The sequence below is a fragment of the Dasypus novemcinctus genome, chromosome X (assembly GCF_030445035.2).
Source record: "Dasypus novemcinctus isolate mDasNov1 chromosome X, mDasNov1.1.hap2, whole genome shotgun sequence".
NCBI lineage: Eukaryota > Metazoa > Chordata > Mammalia > Cingulata > Dasypodidae > Dasypus > Dasypus novemcinctus.
Genome location: NC_080704.1, coordinates 116,519,761 through 116,544,517, shown reverse-complemented (window position 1 = coordinate 116,544,517; position 24,757 = coordinate 116,519,761). Strand labels below are relative to the sequence as shown.

At 38.7% G+C, this 24,757-nt stretch overlaps 1 protein-coding gene across 1 annotated transcript in view; it reads right to left on the bottom strand.

Moving 5' to 3' along the window:
* The window catches only part of COL4A5 (collagen type IV alpha 5 chain), a 420,087-nt gene that overhangs the window by 8,920 nt on the left and 386,410 nt on the right, over window positions 1-24,757 (bottom strand). The window contains exons 46-47 of the mRNA XM_058291987.2: window positions 23,503-23,601; window positions 11,583-11,795 (exon numbers count right to left, since the gene is read on the bottom strand). Of these exons, the coding sequence (XP_058147970.1) occupies window positions 11,583-11,795; window positions 23,503-23,601 (312 nt within the window). The remainder of the gene's footprint in view (window positions 1-11,582; window positions 11,796-23,502; window positions 23,602-24,757) is intronic.

Below are 24,757 nucleotides of genomic sequence, written 5' to 3'. Positions count from 1 at the left end.
AGCACTGTGCCTGGGAAATCTCCACACGGGTCAAGGAGGCCCGGGGTTTGAACTGCGGACCTCCCATGTGGTAGACGGACGCCCTAACCACTGGGCCAAGTCCGTTTCCCATCTTCCTTTTTTCTTTCTTCCTTTTCTTCTTTTTTTCATTTGTTTCTTTTCCTGTTTCTCTTTTCTTTTTTATTCTTTTTTGTTTTATAGATATTTTATTTTTTCCTTTCTCTTTATATATTGTTTTCTTTCATTTTTCTATTTTGTTTTGTTCTTTTTTCCAGTTACACGCTAGCAAATCTAAAGATTTTAAAATAAGGGGAAGAAAATGTCAAAGAAGACACTTAACAACAACAAAAAAAACAACCCTAGGCAAGAAAGACAAACTAACCAACAGAATCAACCTATCAAGATAAACAGATGTCTAGATATCAGCAAAAAGTTACAAGTTATACTAAGAAACAGGAAGATATGGCCCAGTCAAATGATCAAACTAAAAAGCAGGAGGAGGCCCAAAATGTGAAACAGTTAATCAAAGATGTCCATACAAATATCCTCAATCAATTCAATGAGATGATGGAAGAGATAAAGCATATTAAGAAGATATTGGGTGAACCTACAGAAGAAATTGTAAACATACACTAAAAATAACAGATTTTATGGTAATGAAAGACACAATGGAAGAAATAAAAAATACACTAGAATTCACACAACAAACAGCAGATTTGAACAGGCAGAGGAATGAATTAGTGAAGTGGAAGATAGGACATCTGAAATCAGACAGATAGTAGAACAGATAGACAAAAGATTTAGCAGGGACTCAGGAAATTGAATGATTGCACAAAAAGCACAAATATATGTATTGTGGGCACCCCAGAGGGAAATGATAAGGTAAAAGGGACAGAAAGGATGCTTGAAAAAATAATGGCTGACAGGGATATGGATGTTCATGCCCAGGAAGTGCATTGTACTCCAACAGAATAAATCCTTTCAGACCTACATCAAGAACTGTCCTAATCAGTTTGTCAAATGCCAAAGATAAAGAAAGAATCCTGAAAGCAGCAAGAGAAAAGAGATCTATCAAATATAAGGATTTCTTTATAAGATTAAGTGCTGATTTTTCATCTGAAACCTGAAGGCAAGAAGGCAGTGGTATGATATAGTTAAAGAGCTGATAGAAAAAACTCTCCCAACCAAAAATTCTGTATCAAGTCAAACTGTCCATCAAAAACAAGGGAGAAAGAAAAATATTCACAGATAAACAGAAATGGAGAGAATCTGTCACCAGGAGTCATGCCCTTCAATAAATACTAAAAGGAGTTTTGCAGGTTGAAAGGAAAACACAGGAGAGAGAGGTTTGGAGGAGAGTGTAGAAAATAAGACTATTAGTATGGGTAACTAAAAGGGTAAAAAGAGAAACAACAATAAAATATGACACATATAAGCCTAAAGAAAAAATGGCCGAAGCAAGTACTGCCTTTACAGTAATAACAATGAATGTTAATGGATTGAACTCCCCAATTAAAAGAAAAAGATGCTCAGAACAGATAAAAAATATGACCCATCTATGTGTTGTATACAAGAGACTCACCTTAGCCCCAAGGACACAAATAAATTGCAAGTAAAAGGCTGAAAATGATTTTCCATGCAAACAGTAACCAAAAAGGGGCTGGAGTAGCTATACTAATATTGGACAAAATATACATTAAATGTAAAACTGTTGTAAGACACAAAGAAGGACACTATATATTACAAAAAGGGGCAATTTATCAAAAATAAAGAACAATTATAAATATTTATGCACCTTACCAGGGTGCCCCAAAATACATGGCGTAAACACTCACAAAACTAAGGGGATAAATAGATGCCTCTTTAATCATACTAGGGAACTTCAATACAACACTTTCAGCATTACACAGAAGATCTTGACAGACAATCAAAAAAGAAACAAAGATCTTGAATAATATGTTAGAGGAATTAGACATAATGTACATACACCAGAGCAGTACACCTCCAAACAACAGGATATACATTCTTCTCGAGTGTTCAAGGATCATTTTCCGGGATAGACCACATGCTAGGTCACTGACCAAGTGTCAGCTAATTTAGAAAGACTGAAATTATACAAATCACTATTTCTAACCACAAAGGAATGAAGCTGGAAATCAATAATGGGTGAAGAACTGGAAAATTGACAAAAATATGGACAACACACTTTTGGTTCTATGATATTAATCTTCTGTAAAAAAAAAAATTAGCCTAATTATGATTAGTGCCTAAGAGTTACCTCCTATAAACTTCCTTGTTACTCAAATGTGGCCTCTCTGTAAGCCAAGCTCAGCAAATAAACTCAATACCCACCCCCTGGAGTGGGACATGATTTCCGGTTATGTGCCTCCCTGGTACAGTGGGATTATTACCAAGAGCTAATGAATGATGCATTTGGAAAATGACCTTGAACAAAAGGGGGAAACATTAAATAAAAAATAGTTTTCTTATGGCTAAGAGATTTCAAAGTCAATCAGGAGGTCATTCCAGAGGTTACCCTTATGTATAACTTTCCATTTGACCCGTAATATCTAAGTTCCCTCTCAGCCTAAAGCAGTCAGAGCAGACATTATCCCAAATCCCTCAAGACCAAGGAATGAACAAATATAAGGGGGATGGGGAGAGTGTAACCACATTCCAAGTAGATTTATTGTTATTGTAGATATTATCATATGTTAATGGCAGAACTTCTAAAATTGATTTAAAGGTAGTGGTTTCCAAGCATTGAAAAAGTATGGGGAATGTTGAATGGGTAGAACACAGGCCATATTTGGGGCGGTGAGATTCTCTATGATACTGCAGTGATGGACCCATTATATTATGCTTTTGTCAAGGCTTATGGAATGGTACAGCACAAAGTGTAAACCATATTGGAAACTGTAGACTTTGGTTAGTAGCAATGCTTCAGTATTGGTTAATCAATTGTAACTAACGTACCAAACTAAGATGTCAACAATAAGAGTAACTGTGTGTGGGGGTGTGGGGGGTTATATGGGATTTCCCTACACTTTCAGTGAAATTTTTCTGTAAATGTAAATATTTAAAACTTCTCTGAAAATAGATTATTACAAAAAACAGTCGCCACTATTCTTCTCTTTCTCATGAAAGTACTTCTGGTTTGAATTTTGTATGAGCCATAGCAGTGCCCTTCCAATTCGGGACTCTTTTTATCATGGGCATCTTGTGTCTGGGGTCTGCATGGTATGAGAGTCAGGGCCAGTTTGTTGCCTCCAATTCTGAATGCATACTCTCATTACACTTTTTTTTCTCATTTTTTATTGGAGAAGTTGTAAGCTCACAAAACAATCATGCATAATGTACAGAATTCTCATATATCACCCCTCCATCAAAAGCTTACATTGTTGTGGAATATTTGTTACAGATTACGAAAGAACTTGATTAGGTTACTACCACTAACTATGGTCCATAGCATACACTTGGTATATTTTTTCCACGCATCCCCTATAATTAATATTATGTATTAGTATTGTATATTTGTTAAGAGTTCATGAGAGAATACTCCCATATTTGTAATGTTATTCACAGTACATCTTTCACCACATGGTTCACTTTGTTGTACAGTCCCATGCCTTGTACATTCTATCTAATATGTACATTCAGTGGCTTTCATTTTCATCTCAGAGTCCTGCAGTCATCACCCCAGTAAACAATGAAACATTTCCTTGAGTCCAAAAGAAAACATCTCATACCCCACCTATTATTGACCCATATAATTAGTAACTTCTTTGACATGCAATAATATTACAATAGTGCTGTTAACTATAGTCCATAAATTACATTAATTGTATTCAATATTTTAAAAAATATTAAACTACATTTATTAATGTATAGTATTTTGCTGATTGATTTTCTTATATTGAACCACACTTGCATGACTGGGATAAAACCCACTTGATCAGGAAGAATAATTCTTTTAATGTGTTGTTGAATTTGATTAGTGAATATTTTGTTGAGGATTTTGCATCCATATTTGTTAGGGAAATGGATCTATACTTTTCTTTTTTTGAAAAATCTTTGTCTGACTTTGGTATTAGGGTGATACTGGCTTCATAGAATGAGTTTGGTAGCTTTCCTTCATGTTAATTTTTTTTGGAAGAGTTTGTGTAAGTGTGGTATTAAATCTTTGAATTCTTGGTAAAATTCACTTGTGAAGCTATCTAGTCCTGTGCTTTTCATTTTGGGGAGTTGTTTGATGACTGTTTCAATCTCTTTGCTTTGAATGGTTTGTTCTGGTCTTCCATTTCTTTGAGGGTCAGTGTACATTGTGTGTTCCTAGGAATTTGTCAATTTCATCTACATTGTCTTATTTGTTGGCATACAGTTTTTCATAGTATCACTTTACAATCTCTTTGATTTCTGTGGGGTCAGTATTAATGTCTCCATTTTCACTTCTAATTTTATTTGTATCTTCTCTCTTTTTTATTTTCAGTAAGCTAAGGGTTTGTCAATTTTTTAAAAAGATTTATTTTTTTATTTTTCCTCTCCCCCATTCCTCCCATTGTCTGCTCTCTGTGTCCACTTGCTGTGTGTTCTTCTATGTCTGCTTGTATTCTTATTAGGCGGCTCTTGGAACTGAGCTCGGGATCTTCCAGAGTGGGAAAGAGGAGATTACGCTCTTGAGCCACCTCAACTCCCTCTTCTGCTATGTCTTCTTATTTCCTCTCTTTTGTGTCTCTTATTGAGTCATCTTGCTGTGCCTGCTCTGAGGGTCAGCTGGCACTCCTGCACAGAGCAGCTTTCCCATGCTGGGTGGCATTCCCATGCAGGGTGGCACTCCTGTGCGGGACAGCATTCCTGCATGGGCCAGCTTGCCTTCAGCAGGAGGTCCTGGGCATCGAAAACTGGACCTCCTACATGGTAGATGGAAGCCCAATTGGTTGAGCCACATCCATTTCCTGGTTTGTCGATTTTGTTGATCATCTCAATGAACCAACTTGTGGTTTTGTTAATTCTCTCAAATTTTTTTTTCATTCTCAATTTCAATTATTTCTGCTCTGTTATTTGTTATTTCACTCCTTCTACTTTCTTTGGGCATAGTTTGCTGTTCCTTCTCTAGTTCCTCCAGTTTTATATTCAGGATGTCAATTTTAGTACTTTCTTCTTTTTAATGTAAGCATTGAGGGCTATAGATTTCTCTGTCTGCATAACTTTTGCTGCATCCCATTGGTTTTGTTGTGTTATAATTTTCATTCATCTTGAGAGATTTATTGATTTTTCCTGCAATTTCTTTTTTGACCCACTGATTATTGAATGGTGTGTTGTATAATCACCATGTATTTATAAAGTTTCCCTTTTTCTGCCTGTTGTTGCTTTCCAGCATTATTTCTTTATGATCAGAGGAAATGCTTTGTATAATTTCTAACTTTTTAAAATTTTTGAGATCTGCTTTGTGACCCTAACATATGGCGTATGCTGGAGAAAGATCCTTGAGTACTTGAGAAGTATGTATACCCTGTTTTTTTTGTTTTTTGTTTTTTTTGGAGTGCAAGGCTCTGTATATGTCTATAGGTTTAATTCATTTATCATATTATTCAAGCTCTTTCTTTATTGATCCTCTGCCAAAATGATATATCCAAAGATGAGAGTGGTGCACAGAAGCCTCCAACTATTATTGTAGCTCTCCTTTCAGTTTTGCCAGTGTTTGCTATATATAATTTGGGGCACTCTGGTTAATACATATGCATTTATAATTGTTATTTACTCCTGGTGAAACGCCCCTTTTCTTAGAATATAATGATCTTCCTTGTCACAATTAACAGTTTTTTTTACTTTATTTTTTTAATATTACATTAAAAAAATATGAGGTCCCCCTATACCCCCTCACCCCCCTCACCCCACTCCTCCCCCTATAACAACAATCTCCTCCATCATCATGAGACATTCATTGCATTTAGTGAATACATCTCTGAGCACTGCTGCACCTCATGGTCGATGGTCCACATCATAGCCCACACTCTCCCACAGTCCACCTAGTGGGCCATGGGAGGACATACAATGTCCGGTAACTGTTCCTACAGCACCACCCAGGACAACTCCAAGTCCCAAAAACGCCCCCACATCTCATCTCTTCCTCCCATTCCCCACACCCTGCAGCCACCATGGCCACTTTCTCCACACCAATGCCACATTTTCTTCGATTACTAATCACAATAGTTCATGAATAGAATATCAGTAAGTCCACTCTAATCCATACTCTATTCCTCCATCCTGTGGACCTTAGAATGGTTGTGTCCACTCCACATCTATATCAAGAGGGGGCTTAGATTCCACATGGATGCTGGATGTAATCCTCATGCTTTCAGTTGTAGGCACTCTTGGCTCCCTGGTGTGGTGGTTGACCTTCTTCACCTCCATGTTAGCTGAGTGGGGTAAGTCCAATAAACCAGAGTGTAGGAGCTGAAGTCTGTTGAGGCTCAGGGACTGGCTATGATATGGTCAATCCAGAGATTCAGGTCCCCTGGGTATATATTAAACCCCAGCACCAACTAAAGTTCCAGTAAAAGTAACAGGAGAGGCTCATGAACAAAGACCATATCTGAGTCCAGCTTCATCACACAGAAACACAAACTCCAAAGTAGGGCCAACTGAGATGGCACTGAACTCCATCTGCCATGACCATAGAACCTGTGGGTCTCTGTAGCCCTCAGAAGAACCAATACCTGGGTTTGTATCTACTTTATCTGTCTCTGGGACTCTGCTGAGGTGTGCATAAGGGTAACCCCTCTGATAACCTTCTGGCTCTTTTTGGAGACTCATAGCCTTATAAAGTCCACTTCATCTGATATACGTACAACTACTGTTTTTTTTTTTTATTTATTTGTTTTTGGCTTACTGCATGCATAGAATATCTTTTTCCAGGCTCTCACTTTCAATATATTTGTATCCTTGAGTTTCAGGTGAGTCTCTTGTAGAGAGCATATATATGACTTATATTTTCTTACCCATTCCACCAGTCTGTGTTTTGCCTTGGTAGTTTAATCCATTATCATTCAGTGTTATTACTGTAAAGGCAGTTCATACTTCACTCATTTTGATCTTTGGGTTTTACATGTTATATCTTGTTTTTAGCACTATTTCCCTTTTTCATTATATTAGTGATATGACCTTCATGTCTACATTCTCTTCCAAGCCTCTCTCCTGTCTTTTCTTTTCAGGATGTAGTACTCCCTGCAAAGCTGGTATCTTGGTTAAAAACTCTGTTTCTGTTTGCAAATATTCTAAACTCACCTTCATTTATGAAACACAATCTTGTCACATATAACATTCTTGGCTGGCAATTTTTTTCTTGCAGTATCTTAAATATATCATACCATGGCTTTCTTTCCTCCATAGTTTCTGCTGATAAATCAGCAATTAATCTTACACATCTCTTCTATAGGATGAATTGCTTTTCTCTTGCTGCTCTCAGGAGTCCCTCTTTATCTTTGGCCTTTGACATTCTGTTAGTATGTATCTTGGAGTTGGTCTATTCAGACTTATTCAGATACAACTATGTTGTGCTTCCTGGACATGGATATCAATGCCCTTCAAAAGGTTTGGGAAATTTTCTACCATTATTTCCTCAAATATTCCTTCTGCCCCTTTTCCCTTTTCTTCTCCTACTGGGAAACTCATGATACTTTTGTTTGCATATCTCTTGCCATTATCTATTTCCCTGAGACCCTGTTTAATTTTTTCCATTCTTTTCTTTATCTGTTCCTTTTTATGTCCCTTTCAGCTACTCTGTCTTCAAGCTCATTGAACCATTCTTCTCCTTCTCCAAATATGCTGTTGTATGCCTCCAGTGTTGTTATTTTTTAAGAATTTCATTTATTGTGCCTTTCATTCCATTAAGATCTGCTAGTTTTCTACGTATGCTTTCAAATTCTTCTTTGTGGTCAGCCAGTGTCTCCCTTCTGTCCTTAATCTCTTTAGCCAACTCAATGAATTTATTAAGGAAATTTGTTTCAACATCTAAGATCAGTTGTCTTAGTTCCTTTATGTCATCCTGAGGTTTAGCTTATTCCTTTGACTGGGTCATTACTTCCTGTTTATTGTTATCGGTTGTATTTTTTTTTTGGTGTCTTGGCATCTGATTGACTAGATGTACTTATTATGGGCTCACTTTCTCTCTTTAGTTTAGGCCTTTCTATTTGATTGTTGTTGTGCTATAGACTTTCTTTGATATTTGGTTGAATTTTAATTTGGAACTTTATAGTGGCTCATGTTTAGCCAATCTCAATTTTTTTCAGCTGTTTGCATCTGTTTCTTTCCCTTTCTCTCTTGTAGGTTGTAGAATAGGAGCCAAGAATGTGGTTGAAACTGTAAACTGTTGAAGCTGAAGCTGCCCAGGTTGCCCACAAATTGATGAAGCTCCTTTCACCCTTTTCCCATGCCAGGGGTAGGAATGGAGCTGCAGCCATGTGCACTAATCTCACTGTGCAGGCCAAGACCATCCATAGTTGTCTAGAAACCCTGATGAAGTGCCACACCCTTTCCTCCCCTACTTCGGGTGAGGATGGAGCTGCATGTGTGGGCAATAAAGTAAGCCATGTGAGTCAAAACTAAGCACAGTTGCACAGGTAGACTGAGATAGCACCAGACACTTCCTTCCCTGCCAGGGGCAGGAATGGAGCCTCCAGTGTGCCCAGAAATTTAGTCTGTGCAGCCCAAAAGTGACTGCAGTTGCCCAGAGAGGGTGATGGAGTACTGACGCTCCTCATTCTCCATCAGGGGCAGGAATGTAGGCACAGATATGTCTAATAATCTAGTTCATGCAATCCAAAAGCAGATGAGGCTAAAAGTGCACTATCCCTCCTTCTGCCCTGTCAAGGGTGGGAATGGAGACAGAGTTGTGTTCAACCGCCTAGTCTATGCAGGTCTGAAAGTGACTGCAGTTGCCTGAAGAGGCTGAGGGAGCACTGTCCCTTCTGCCCTGTCAGTGGTGGAGATAGATCCACAGGAGTGCCCAACACTCTAGTCTGTGCAGCCCAAAAGCATCTGCCATTGCCCAGAGAGGTTGAAGAAAGACTGCCTCCCTCCTATCTTATTGGGGGTGGAGAATGCATCCACAAGTGGGGTAGCAATGTATCCAACACTTGCCCAACAGTCCACCAGTTCAGGCTGGGGCAGATCTCCCCAGCTTTCTCCCTGCCACTTGTGGGCCTGGAGCCTAAGCTAGGGCAGCAATCTGACTTGTGTAGAAAGAAGCTGGTCCCTACAATCACTGTGATTTTTAATCAGTGTTGCTCACCTCATGCTGGGGAAAGAGTTAAAATGAAGGATACAGGCCTCTTTCTGACTTGGACTGGTTCGAACTTTTAGCTGTTCTTAGGACTGGACTTTACCCAGCTGAATTTACACATCAGTAGCAGAAATTGGTACCCAGCCATCTCTATCTCCCCCTTTTTTGAAATGGCACTTCCAACTCTAGCCAGGGAAAACCATCCAAGGTGTCCTGCACCACCATCGGAGGAAGGGCACTGGCCTCTGCAGCATGGAGAGCTCTCCTCATGAATATTCACTTCAAATGGGTAGTATCCTCCTTCCATTCTTAGAAGGGTGTTGCAGGATTCTCTTCTGATCTCCTGGGCCCCCCAAACAGGTGATTTAGATAATGCTAGCTGTTTACTAACTGCCTTGTAGGACAAGTTGCCTCCCTGACCTCCTTAGTCTTGACCCCAAATCCCCATACTCTGACTACTCTTAATTGAGCAAATATAATATGTATTTTGAGAAGTTATAGTGAAATATTTAATAGAAGATCATGTTTTCTTTGTATTATATATTTTAATTTCATAGTGCTCAAAACCTTCTAATGGTTCCAATTGACCTTATGAATATAAGTTAAGACTGTAACAATAGAGAATGCCCTAAAAAGAAGAGGAATATTATTGGAGAAAGAATAGAGAAATTTATCTAAACAATAAGAGCATTTTCATAAAGATGATTTGTCAATTGTAAAATCTGAGCAAAAAAGGATGGAATAAAAGAAAGCATTAAAAGAAAGAAAGGCATCGGAGGAATGAAAAAAGGAGAAAAAGAAAATAAGAGAAAGATAAGAGAAGAATAAATGAGGGAGGGAAACGGACTTTGGCCCAGTGGTTAGGGCGTCCGTCTACCATATGGGAGGTCCGCGGTTCAAACCCTGGGCCTCCTTGACCCGTGTGGAGCTGGCCATGCGCAGTGCTGATGCGCACAAGGAGTGCCATGCCACGCAAGGGTGTCCCCCGCGTGGGGGAGCCCCACGCGCAAGGAGTGCGCCCGTGAGGAAAGCCGCCCAGCGTGAAAAGAAAGAGCAGCCTGCCCAGGAATGGCACCGCCCACACTTCCCGTGCCGCTGATGACAACAGAAGCGGACAAAGAAACAAGACGCAGGAAATAGACACCAAGAACAGACAACCAGGGGAGGAGGGGAAATTAAATAAATAAATAAATCTTTAAAAAAAAAAAAAAGAATAAATGAGGGAGAAGAATGATGGGTAAATTACTACTTTATTTGGCTTCATAAAATGACCTGCGACCATTGGCTTCCATGTAAGTAGATATGTCTATTCCTGTAAGCATAACTGGCTGGCAGCCGCGGCTGTGTGCCCTGGGAACAGAGCAGATGCCTAGGAGTCTTTGCTACTGTTTCACAAAATGACCCAGCCAAGGGAGCCAGGAGGCCTCTCACTTTGAGAGAGCACAGAAACTTGGAATCCAGACAAGCTTCTTAAATGATTTCATGAAGATAAATTGACAACAAAAGTATGCAGCCCAAGGCCAAATCTGGGATCCCATCATTCAAAGTCAAAATTCCAGAAAAAGACCCCCTTTGTTTTTGGTAGCTTTAAAAGGACTATAAGCACAGAACTTTGAAATCTTGGGTATGTAAGAGGTTCTTGAGAGTCATCTAGTACAGCCTCATCCCATCAACTAAGCTGCGCACCCCAACAAAGAGAAGATGCATAGGAACACATTAAATGAAGTAGATTTTGCAAAGAAGAAGGTGCTTCATACAGCTTCAAAGTAATTTGATATTTATAAAGCCAATGCAATTATTTCATGAACTATAAACTAGCATAATTAAGCACTGACTTTACTTTCATTGATCTAAGATGCAAGATTCTCTTCAGAACTCATCTTTCAATTTGATGAAGATGAGTGTCTAAGGAGGGAAAACTATCTCCCATGAATTAAAAACATTGCCCACTCAAGCAGCTACTATACTATAGAGACTCCAGGGAATCTGTTTCTTTTATAACTAAGCTAACCAAAAGATAATGGAGACCTTTCCAAAATCTTTTGCTTTAGGCCAAGAATTGTACCTCACATGAGTTAATTAATTCTTTTAACCTAAGTTTAAATAATATTCATTTGAAAATCAAAGTGATGTGCTCAACTGCCCTTGGCATGGTCTTCAAATTGGAAGTACCAGTTTGGGAGCCCCAAAAGAATAGAGAGAGATTATAATTCTTTCATCACTGCTACTCTAGAACCCAAAAGGATTTTCAAAACATAAACAAAATGCTTAATAAGAAATAAGATGCAAATGATCTCACCCAAGTCTTGACCGTGGGCTCTTTTATTTCCTTGCACATACAGCAGAGAAAAGCCTTCATAGATCTGAACAGTTCCCTGGGGACACTGTGGTGCATCTTTTGTCTGGCTGTGACGTGTGATGAGGAATCCATGGGCAACAGATGAGATTCCAGGGGGACCTGGGGGACCTTGCAATCCATCTGGCCCTGGGGGACCATCCAAACCACGGGTACCTATATCCATGAAATCACCAGAAGTGCAAAGTGAGCTCTGATCCACTATTATGGCTATTAATAAAACATTATGACCTCATTAGATTAGATACTTTTTTAGATATTTTTGATGTATATCATTCATACATGAACATACATAAACAATAAGTGTATAGTAAAAGTCGTGAACTTACAAAACAAACATGCATAACATCATATATGGCTCCCATACATCACCCTACCACCAACACTTTGCATTGTGAAACATTTGTTACAAACTACAAAAAAGCATTGCCAAAACATTACTAACTATAGCCCATATCTTGTATTTGGTGTATTTTTCCTCCAGCCCACCTTATTATTAATACCCTATATTAGTACCCTAGTTATAATCCATAATTCAAGAGGAACATTCTCACATTTATTCTGCTAACCACTGTCTATCTTCCACCACTGATTTCCCTGTGTTATACAGCCCCGGTCTTGTAAAATCCATTCAAAGTGTATACTCAGTGGTTCTCAAATTCATCAGAGTTGCACTGCCATTATCTCAGTCAAATTTAGAATATTTTCCAAAAGGGAAAATCCCATACCCCCTTTTACAACCTATTATTGTTCCTTAGAATTTATATACTATCTTCTTTGCCATTGCTGCAAAAATATTATAGTATTACTGTTAACTATTGTCCATAAGTTGCATTAGTTGTAATTTTCCCATGTATCACCAAATTCTTAACACGTTGTTAAAGAAATTCTTGTATTTATATTGGTAACCACAATCTTCATCCACCACCAAAATCACTGTTATAGATTCTCTAGATTATACTCTAGCTTCCTGAACTTTCATTTGACATTTACAACCAGACTACCCCTTTCAGCCACAATCACATTTATACAATCAGCAGTGTTAATTATACTCACTATAATGTGTTACTATCAACTCTATGCATTTTCACATTTTGGCAATTAATTATATTAATAATGCTACATATATTAATCATCAGCTCCCATTCTCAACTAACATTCTATTTCCTAGTAACCTATACTCTAGAGTTTAGGTTACTAGGCTTATTTCACTCAACATATTAGCTTCTAGGTTCATTCATGTTGTCATATATATACTGATTTAATTTATTCTTACAGCTGAATATTATTCCATTATATGTATATACCAAATTTTGTCTAGCCATTCATCAGTTAATGGACACTTGGGCTGGTTCAGTATTTTAGCATTTGTGAATAATGCTGCTACGAAAACCAGTGTGCAAATGTCAGTTTGTATCCTTGCTTTCAGTTCTGCTGAATATATTCCTAGTAATGGGAATGCTGGATCATATGGCAGTTCTATATTCAGCTTCTTGAAGTACTTCCAAACTGTCTTCCACAAAGACTGCACAATTCTACATTCCCACCAACAGTGAAGAAGTGTTCTTATTTATCCACATCATTTCTAGCAATTGTAGTTTTCCGGTTTTTTAAAATAATGGTCATTCTATAAGGTGTGAAATAGTATCTCATAGCAGTTTTTTACTTTCTTAAAATTACTTTAGAGAAATTTTACATTTACAGAAAAATTACCCTGAATGTATAGGGAATTCCCATATAAGCCCCCTGTCCCCACACACAGTTACCCCTATTGTTTTCATCTTAGATTAGTGTGGTACGTTTGTTATACTTGATGAACTAATATTATAGCATAACTACTAATCAACTTCTATAGTTTATATTATGGTGTTGATCTGTGTTTCCTTAATAGTTAGTGATGGTGAACATTTTTTTCATATGATTTCTGTCCATTTGTATTTCCTCTTTAGGAAACTATCTACTAAAGTCTTTTGTCCATTTTCAAATTGGTTTGCTTGTCTTTTTAGCCATGAGTTGTACGATCTCTTTATTTAATGTGGATATCAAACCCTTATCAGATATGTGGTTTCCAAATATTTTCCCCCATTACGTGGCTGTCTTTTTACTTTCTTGACAAAGACAAAGTCTTTGAAGAATAAAAGCGTTTAATTTCGAGGCAGTCCTGTTTATTTACTTTTGTTGCTTGTGCTTTGGGTACAAAGTTTAAGAAACTAACACCTACCACAATATCTTGAAGAGGTTTCCTGACATTTTCTTCTAGGAGTTTTATGATCTCAGTTTTAATATATATGTTCTTGATCCATTTTGAATTAATTTTAGTATAAGATGTGAGGTAAAGGTATTCTTTTTTTTCTTTTGGATATGATGATCCAGTTCTCCCAGCACCATTTGTTTAGAAGACTGTCCTGTTCCAGGTGGGTGGCTTGAGAGCCTTGTCAAAAATCACTTTACTTTTGAAATTGAAACTTAGCCTAATATTATAGGGTGACTATGAGTTACATCCTGAGAGCTTCCTTGCTGCTCAAATGTGGCCTCTCTCTGAGTCGAACTCAGCATTACTTTCTCCCCGGCATGGGACATGACTCCTGGGGTTAAGCCTTCCTGGCACCAAGGGATTACTACAAAGCACCAACTAGCAATGTAAGTGGAAAAAGACCTTGACCAAAAAGGGCAAATGATAAAGATGAATGAGTTTATATGGCTAAGAGATTTCAAAGTGAATTGGGAGGTCATTCCAGAGGTAACACTTATGCACGTCTCAGCAGGATCTCACTGACTGCCAAAGTAAATATTTCCACAAATAGCAGGGCTTCTGAGGGCTCTGGGGACATCTAGACACTATAGGCAGGGCAGACAGCTCAGGAATTTGGGGCCTTGCCAGTGGGCCCTACTTTGGAATTTATGCTCTCCTGTGTGACAGAGTTGGGTTCAGTTGTGGTTTCCATACACATGGCTCTTCTGCCTCTCTATTTGAAACTATAGTTAGTACTCGAGTTGATAAGTGTATGTCCAAAAGACTTAAATCTTTGGGCTGTCCATGTGCCAGCTGGGCCCTGAATCTCAACAGAGTTGCAACACCTACTCTCCAGTACATTGGACTTACCCAGGACAACGAAGCAGGAGATGATGATGGACAAAGACCTTCCCAAGGAACAGAGAGAGTCTGCAACTGCAAGCAAGAAAGTCCCATCCATCTACCCCATGGGATATAAGGCCCCTCTTAATTAGAGGTGGAATGGGCATCACCATCCAGAATCCTAAGGATTGGGGAATGAACTATGGACTAAAGTAGACTTACTGGTATTCTACTGCAGACTTATTTTGATTCTAGCAATGGAAGAACTTTTATCATTGATGTGGATACAGTGGTCACTGGAGGTTCTGAGGGGAGGGAGAGGGAAAAAAAAGTAGTAATAGGGGGCATTTTTGGGACTTGGGAATTATCCTGAATGACATTGCAATGACAAGTACAGGCCATTTATATATCTTGTCATAACTTACAAAATCGTGCTGGAGAGAGTGTAAACTACAATGCAAACGATAATACACACTTAGTGGCAAGACTCCAAAATGTGTTCGTCAGTTTTTAAAAAATGTACCACACTAAAGAAGGATATTTTTAATGTGGGAAAATATGGGAGGGATAGGGAGAGGGGCACATGGGAATCCCCTATATAATTTATGTAACATTTATGTATTTAAGTATCTTTAAAAATTAAAAAAAGATATTAAGAAATCACTGGACATTGCAAGACAGTTCCATCCATCTGCCCCATGAGATCTAAGCCCCCTCTTCTTTTTAAATTATTTTTTAAATTCATTTTTAAAAAATATTACATGCAAAAAATATGAGGTCCCTATGTACCCCCCACCCCCTCACCCCATTACTCCCCCCATAGGAACATTGTCCTCCATCATCATAACATATTCATTGCATTTGTTGAATACATCTCTGAGCATCGCTGCACCTCATGGTCAATGGTCCACATCATAGCCCACACTCTCCCACGTTCCATCCAGTGGGCCATGGGAGGACATACATGTCCAGTAATTGTCCCTGCAGCATCACCTAGGACAACTCCAAGTCCCGAAAATGCCTCCACATCTCATCTCTTCCTCCCAACCCCACACCCAGCAGCCACCATGGCCACTTTTTCCACACCAATGCCACATTTTCTTCGATTACTAATCACAATAGTTCATGAATAGAATATCAGTACCCTCTTAATGGGAAGAAAGCAGAGGGGGCATCACCACCCCCAAATCCTCAAGATTGAGGAATGAACAAATATAAGGGGGGAAGGCCACTATGGAACAAAGTAGATTCATTTTTATTATAGTAATGGAAGAATTTGTAACACTGTTATTAAGACTAGAGGTTCTGATGGGAGGGAGAGGGAAAAATAAGTATAACATGAGTATTTCTGGGACACTGAAATTATTCTGCATGATCTTGCAATGACAGATTACGGCCATTATACATTTTGTCAAACCCTATAAAATTGGGTGATGCAATGTGTAAGTCATAATGTAAATTACAGACCATGGTTAGTAGCAATTCTTCAAAATTTGTTTCTCAATTTTAACAAATGTGCCACATTAATGAAAGATGTTATTAACAGGGGAAAAATGAGATAGGGTGAGTGGATGAGGTATGTAACAGTTGATATGGTTATGAATTCAAAAATAGATATTGGATTATGTTTGTAATCTGATCTGTACCTGGGCATGATTGAGCTATGATTAGGGCATAGCAAAGAATAGAGTTGAGGGGTTCTTAATGTTGGAGTTTTATGTTGGAGTTTGATGCTGAAGTCTTAAGCTGAAGCCCCAGGGAAAGAGACAGAGCCGTTCGCCTGGTAGTCTACAGCTGACCTTGTGGAGAGAGGCAAACCCTAGACAGCCTTATAGTCTACAGCTGTTACTGTTGGAAAAACTGGAGCTGAGCTCAGAGGAACCCAGAAAGCCTGAATCCTTGCAGAAGTAGGCAACCATCTTGCTCCAACACGTGAAAATAGACTTTGGTGAGGGAAGTAACTTATGCTTTATGGCCTGGAAGCTGCAGGCTCCCACCCCAAATAAACACCCTTCATAAAAACCAACCAGTTTCTGGTGTTTTGCATCGGCACCCCTTTGGCTGACTAATACAAGGTATATGGGAATCCCCTATATATTTTATGTAAATTTATGTAATCTAAAAATTGTTTAAAAATAAAGAAAAAATTTTAAAAATACTGGATGGTAGATGTGATGATCTATTTCTGAGTTCTCAATTCAGTTCCATTATTCAACATGTTTTACTTTATGCCAGTATCATGCCATTTGCACCACTGTTAACTAAGTAATATGCTTTAAAGTCAGAAAGTTAGAGGCCCCTAACTTCATTCTTCTATTTAAAGACATTTTTGGGAAGTGGATTTAGCTCAACACATAGAGCATCCGCCTAACAAATGGGAGATCCAGGGTTCAAACCCAGGGGCTCCTGACCCATCTGATGAGCTGGCCCATGTGTAGTGCTGATGTGTACAAAGAGTGTCTTGCCATACATGGGTGCCCTCCATGTAGGGGAGCCCCACGTACAAGGAGTGTGCCCTGTAAGGAGAGCCTCCCTGTGCAAAAGAAGTGCAGCCTGCCCAGAAGTGGCGCCGCACACACGGAGAGCTAACGCAACAAGATGACACAACAAAGAGACACAGATTCCTGGTGCTGCTGACAAGAATACAAGCAGACACAGAAGAACACACAGTGAATGGATACAGAGAGCAGACAATTAGGGCGGGTAGGCAGGGAAGGGGAGAGAAATAAAAAAAAATAAATCTTGGAAGTGGACCTGGCCCAATGGAAAGGGCATCTGTCTACCACATGGGAGGTCCGCGGTTCAAACCCAGGGCCTCCTTGACCCATGTGGAGCTGGCCCATCCGCAGTGCTGATGCCGTGCCACGCAGGGGTGCCCCCCATGTAGGGGAGCCCCATGCGCAAGGAGTGTGCCCCATAAGGAGAGCTGCCCAGTGCAAAAGAAGTGCAGCATGTCCAGAAGTGGCGCCGCACACACAGAGAGCTAACGCAACAAGATGACACAACAAAGAGACACAGATTCCTGGTGCCACTGACAAGAATACAAGCAGACACAGAAGAACACACAGTGAATGGATACAGAGAGCAGACAACTGGGGAGGGGGGTGGGCAGGGAAGGGGAGAGAAATAAAAAAAAATAAATCTTGGAAGGGGTCCTGGCCCAGTGGATAGGGTGTCCATCTACCACATGGGAGGTCCACAGTTCAAACCCTGGGCCACTTTGACCCGTGTATAGCTGGCCCAAGCGCAGTGCTGATGCGCACAAGGAGTGCCGTGCCACACAGCGGTGTCCCCTGCGTAGGGGAGCCCCATGCACAAGGAGTGTGCCCCATAAGGAGAGCCGCCCAGTGCAAAAGAAAGTGCAGCCTGCCCAAGAATTGCGCCGTGCACACGGAGAACTGACACGACAAGATGATGCAACAAAAAGAAACACAGATTCCCATACCGCTCACAACAACAGAAGCAGACAAAGAACAAGCAACAAATAGACACAGAGAACAGACAACTGGGGCTGGGGGGGGAAGGGGAGAGAAATAAATAAATCTTTAAAAAAAATTCTTTGAATGTGCTTTGAATCCAGCAAGCAATTATTCTGTTGAGGATTTTTGCACCTATATTCATTAGAGAAAGTGGTCTGTAAATTTCTATATTTGTAATGTATTTATTTGCTTTTGGTATTAGAGTGATGTCTTTCATTGAATGAGTTTGGTAGCATTCCTTTCTGTTGAATTTTTTGGAAGAGGTTGAGCAAGACTGGTATTAGATCATCTTTGAATGGTTGGTAGAATTTGCCTGGGAAGCCAACTGGTCCTGGACTTTTCATCTTTGGGAGGTTTTTGATGATTGTTTCAATCTCTTTACTTGTGATTTGCTTGTTGAGGTCTCCTATTTATTCTAGGATCAGTGTGGGCTGTTCATCTGTTTCTAGGAATTTGTCCATTTTGTTTATTTTATTGGCATACAGTCGCTCATAGTATCCTCTTATGATCACTTTCATTTCTAATTTTATTTTTATCTTCTCTACTTTTTTCTTTGTCAGTCTAGCTGTTTGTCGTTTTTTTTTTGTTATTCCTAAAGAAACAAAATTTGATTTTTTAATTCTATTGTTTATTTGCTCTCAATTTCACTTATTTCTCCTTTAATCTTAATTTCTTTCCTTTGGCTTGGTTTGGGATTAGTTTGCTCTTCTTTTTCTAGTTTTACCAGGTGTGCAGTTAGGTCTTTAATTACAGTTTTTCTTATTTTTTAATGTAAGCATTGAGGGCTGTAAATTTCCCTCTCAGCATTGCCTTTGATGTATCCCATAGGTTTTGATACATTCTGTTCTCATTTTCATGTATCTCAAGATACTTACTGATTTTTCTTGCAAATTCCTCTCTTGCCAATGATTATTAAAGAGTATTTTGTTGCAGTGTCAGATACAGGCCATTATATATCTTGTCATAACTTATAAAATTGTACAGGAGGGAGTGTAAGCCATAATGCAAACTATAATCCACACTTAGTAGCAATGCTCCAATATGTGTTTATCAATTGTAACAAATGGACCACACTAATGAAGGATGTTTCTAATGTGTGAAAAGTGTGGCAGAGGTAGGGAGCAGGGCATATGGGAATCCCCTATACATATATATATATATTTTTTAAAGATTTATTTTTTATTTACTTCTCTCCCCATCCCCTCCACTCCAGTTGTCTGCTTTCTGTGCCCATTTGCTGTGCATTCATTCTTCTGTGTCCACTTGTTTTCTTGTCAGCCGCACCAGGAATCTGTTTCTCTCTTTTTTGTTGCGTCATCTTGCTGTGTCAGCTCTCCTTGTGTGTGGTCCTCTCCTGGGCAGGATGCACTTTTTTTGCATGGGGCAGCTCTCCTTACAGGGTGCACTCCTTGCGCGTGGGGTTCCCTTACACAGGGGACATCCCTGTATGGTACAGCACTCCTTGCGCGCATCAGCACTACGCATGAGCCAGCTTCACCATATGGGTCAGGAGGTCCTGGGTTGGAACCTTGGACCTCCCATGTGGTTGGCAGATGCTCTATCCATTGAGCCAGATCCACTTCCCCCCCTATATTTTTTATGTAACACTTATGTACTCGAATTATATATTAAAAACAAAAATGAGTGCATTGTTTAATCTCCATTTATTTCTGAATTTTACCTTTTTCCATCCATTATTGCTTTCCAGCTTCATTCCATTATGATTACTGAAAGTGTGTCATATAATTTCAGTCTTTTAAAATTTATTGAGAGTAGTCTTGTGACCCAACATACAGTCTATCTTGGAGAAGGATCTATGAGCTCTTGACATAAATGTATATATCCTGCTGTTTTGGGGGTGTAATGTACTGTATATGTCTATTACATTTGGTTCATTTATCATATTAATCAAGCTGTTTCTTTATTGAACACTGCCTAGAAGTTCTGTCCCATGCATAGAGTAGTGTACTGAAGTCTACAACTATTATTGTAGAGACATTTATTTGTCCCTTCAGTTTTGTCATTACGTGCCTCATGTATCTTGGGGCACTCAAGTTAGATGCTGAAATATTTAATATAGTTATTTCTCCTTGCTGAATTGCCCCTTTTATTAATATATAATGTCCTTCTTCTTCCTTTATAACAATTGTCCATTTGAAATCTATTTGTCTGAGTATCACTACTCCAACTCTTTTTTTTTATTTATTTTTTTCCTTATTTAAAAAAAAATGTTACATTAAAAAAATATGAGGTCCCCATATACCTCCCACCCCCCTCAAAGTTTTGATTACTATTTGCATGGAATGTATTTTTATAACCTTTTACTTTTTTTTTTTTTTGAGGTACTGGGGACATGGGATTGAACCAAGGACCTTGTATGTGGGAATCTGGCACTTATCTACTGAGCCACACCAGCTTCCCTGTGTTGGATTTTTCATTTGCTTTGCTTGTTTTTGTTTTTTTCAGGAGGTACCAGGAACCAAACCTGGGACCTCACATATGGAAGGCGAGTACTCCGTCACTTGCACCACACCTGCTCCCAAACCTTTTACTTTTAACCTTGTTGTGTCCTATAAGGTATAACCTGAGGCAGGTCTCTAGTAGACAAGATATGGATGGCTCATTTTTTTAAAATCCATTCTATCAGTGTACATCTTTTGATTGGGGAGTTCAGATCATTAACATTCAAGGCTATTACCGTAAAGGCATTACTTCATCCAGTTTGTCCTCTGGCTCTCTGTTGTCATATCATTCTGTTGTCTGTCTTCTTAACCTGTAGTTTACCCTTCCTAATAATTTTCATTTCTACACTCTTCTCCAAGTCTCTCACCCTTCCTTTTTCCTTTCAGGCTATAGAATTTCCCTTTGTATCTCTTGTATATCTGGGCTTTTGGTAACATACTCTTTCAGTTTTTGTTTGTGAAGACTTTAAACTCATCGTCATTTTTAACGGGCAGTTTTGCTGGATAAAGAATTCTTGGCTGGCAGTTCTCTTTCAGTACCTTAAATACTTCATATCATTTTCTTCTCACCTCCATAGTTTCTGATGAGAGATTGGCACTTAGTAGTATCGAGATTCCCTTGGATGTGACCCATTGTTTATTTCTTGCTCCTTTGAGAAAGCTCCTTTGAGAAAGCTCTTTTTCTATGATATATGTCATTCTGAATAGTACGTGTCTCTGAGTAGATCTAGTAAGATACATTCTTTTTGGGGTGTGTTGTCCTTCTTGGATATTGATATTTATGTCTTTCCTAAGGGATGAGAAGTTTTTGGTCATTATTTCCTCAAATATTCTTTCTGCCCCTTTTCCATTCTTTTTCCTTCTGGGACACTGTTAATGCACATATTTGTGCAATTCACAAGGGCATTCAATTCCCTGAGACCCTGTTCCATTTTTGCCATTCTTTTCTTTTTCTGTTCTCCTGTCTTTTCAAATTCATATGCTAATTACCCCAAATAACTCATTCTGTCCTCCATCAATTCAAATCTGCTGTCAAATGCTTCTAATGTATTTTCATTCTCATACATTGTGCATTTCATTCCCATAGGCTCTGTTACTTTTCTTTGCAGGCTTCCAAATTTTTCTTTATGCTTACCTATTGCCTTCTTAATATCTTATCACTTTAGTCATATTTTTCTTCAACTCCTTGAATTGATTTGGGAAATTTGTGTGATTATCATTATTAGTTGTTTTAAATCCTGTGTCTCATCAGGATTTTTTGGTTTCTTCCTTTCGCTTGGCCAACTCTTCCTGTTTCTTAGTATGGCTTGTAATTTTTTGCTGATGTCTAAGCCTGTGGCTATGTTGGTGAATTTACTCTGATGGTGAATTACTTTCTCTTGCTTAAGGTTGTTTATTGCTTTTATTTTTAATACACATCATTTTTATTAACAGTTTTCTATTTACAGAAATATCTCACAGATTGCATAGTGTTCCTATATATCCCTAATCCAATTTCCCCTTTTATTACATTGTATATTAATATGGTATATTTGTTACAATTAATGAATCAATATTGATATGTTACTATGAACTAAAGTCCCTATTTTGTTAGATTTCCTTTGTTTTGGCCTATTCTCCTTTTTTCTCTTCCAGAATCCCATCCTGGATAACACATTACATTTAGATACCATGTCTTCTTCGGATCCTCCTACCCTGATTTTGATGATCTTGAGAGATTTGTCTGCCTAGTGGTTTTGATTCATGGTTCTTCTGCTATTTTTGGTTCAATTTTTCCTAAGTCTTTAAAATTGCCCAGCTTAAGTTATCAAAATAGTGCCAGGGCTTCACTAATGGGGTGCAGGTCTGCTCTGAGGGGACTAGGATGAGACTCCTTAAAGCAGTTATTCTCCTTATGGTTTCCTGGCCAGTTAGCAGATGGTGCTTGTAGATAAATCTTTCCACAGAGGTGTCTTTCAATATCTACTTGCTTGTGATTTTGGTTTGGCCAGATCTGAGATTCAGCTCTGGCTCTGCTGGCCAAATTCACTGAAGAGAAACCATTTTGGACCCTCTGCCCCACCCTCCCACTTCCCAGGAAGGAAGACGTCTGTTCTCTCAATTGGGTTCAATGAATCACGGGTTTTATCCAGGACTTTCGCCTTGAAATGGGTGCCATTCCCATATGAGGGGTTTAGTAACTCATCATTTTTGCTTTGGCATCTTTATCTCTGTGTCCACCTTTCCTCTTGAAAGATATACAACACTCTCCTGGTCTGTAGATCCTCAAAGCAGCTCCTTCTGACAGCCTTTTCCCCTTCTTTCATTGTTTTTGTGATAGAGTTGAGCCCTGCCTACCTACTCCAATGCCCCTTTCCCAGAAGTCTCATTAGAGTAGGTAATTTATCAAGTATTTACAGAGTGCCTAGGAATTAGCAGGCATAATGGGTTCACTATGACTTTCTTTAAAAGTCTACAAGGACCACTTAAAATTTTCAGTTATACTTTACTGCATTTTATGAGAGAAATTACATCTCACTGTGGTATTTTCAAATGTTGAAAGGATTCACAATAGTTTCAAGGTAGTCAAGGGATTTAAAGCAATACATTGAAAATTAGCCAAAAAGTTAAGTCCAGTAAGTGGACTTATCGTGAGGAAGAGCTGGGTTTTCCAGCATTCTAAGTGCATAAATAAAAACAACCTTTCTGTGCTTCTCATATAGTTGCAAACCTCCATGTTTGTGCCTCCTCTTTTTCACCAGCTTTAGATTCACCAGTTAGTTGCCCTTTGTGAACAGAAGTCTGTATGTCCAGATGTCTCTCTGACTTAAAGATCAGCATTAGCAGCATCATTTTACTTGTCTCACCTGGCTGGCCCGGTAGACCTGGATCTCCTTTGTGCCCCCCTGCACCATCAAAGCCAGGTAGTCCATTGAGTCCAGGATCTCCTGGAGGGCCTGTTGGACCTGCAGGAAAAAGAATGTGGTTTTCAAATGTGGATAGAATAATTTTATACGAGACTCAACCAAATTCATTATCTAGTCTTGTTTTGAGTTCAGATAAATGAAGGGATAGCTCAAGCCAAGGAAAGAAGAAAGAGGCAAGGATTTAACTTTAGTTTTAAACATTTCATTTGTCTGTGAAGAAATTCCCTTAAAATGGTAATTGTGCTCTTTGCTTTAAGAACTTGACAGAAGCTCAGGGCCTAACTTTCATTTTTATCCCACCATAGGTAAGGCTGTAATCGCCTGGTGTACTTTATTTATGGAAACACTGCCACTCAATCATAAAAAAAGTGAGAAAGATAAAGTGGCTTCCAGCTTTCTTTTATAAGCAAATTTGGCTCCATGCTTAGACTCAAATGGCCAACTAGATAGGATTTGGTTCAGAAGTACTGAGAACTCATAGTGGGAAACTGATGGTCCTCAAAATAAGTCTTTGAATCTTACTGGTAGTTAGGGTAAAGAAAGCATCAGCTCTTAAATGCATATTCTTTTCAATAAAGTGTTTTAAAACTTTTTTTCCTTATTAGAGAAATTATGAGTTTATAGAGCAAACATGCATAAAATACAGAATTCCCAATAACACCCTAGTATTAACACTTTGCATCGGTGTGGAACATTAGATACAACTGATGAAAGCACACTTGTACACTTGTACTATTAAGTGGTTTAACTATGTGTGGTGTTGTTTCATGGATTTTTTAAAAAAAACTTTTATTCCGTTACTATATATTCACTCTAACCTCTCTCCTTGTTAATGACATTCTGATATATATTTCAATGCTGTTAATTACATTCACAATGTTGTACTACCATCACCACCATCCATTACCAAAACATTTACATCATTCTAATTAAGAACCGTGTATGTTTTAAGCCTTAACTTCCCATTCCTTTTCCATAATCTGTCCCCTTGTAACATATATTCTAGATATAAATCAATGGGTTGGCTTATTCTAATTATTTCACATCAGGGAGACCATACAATATTTTTCCTTCTGTGTCTGGTTTATTTCACTAAACATGATATCTTTAAGAGGCATATGTTGTCATATGTATCAAAACTTCATTCTTTTTTAAGGCTGGATAATATTCCATTGTACGTAAATACTAAATTTCC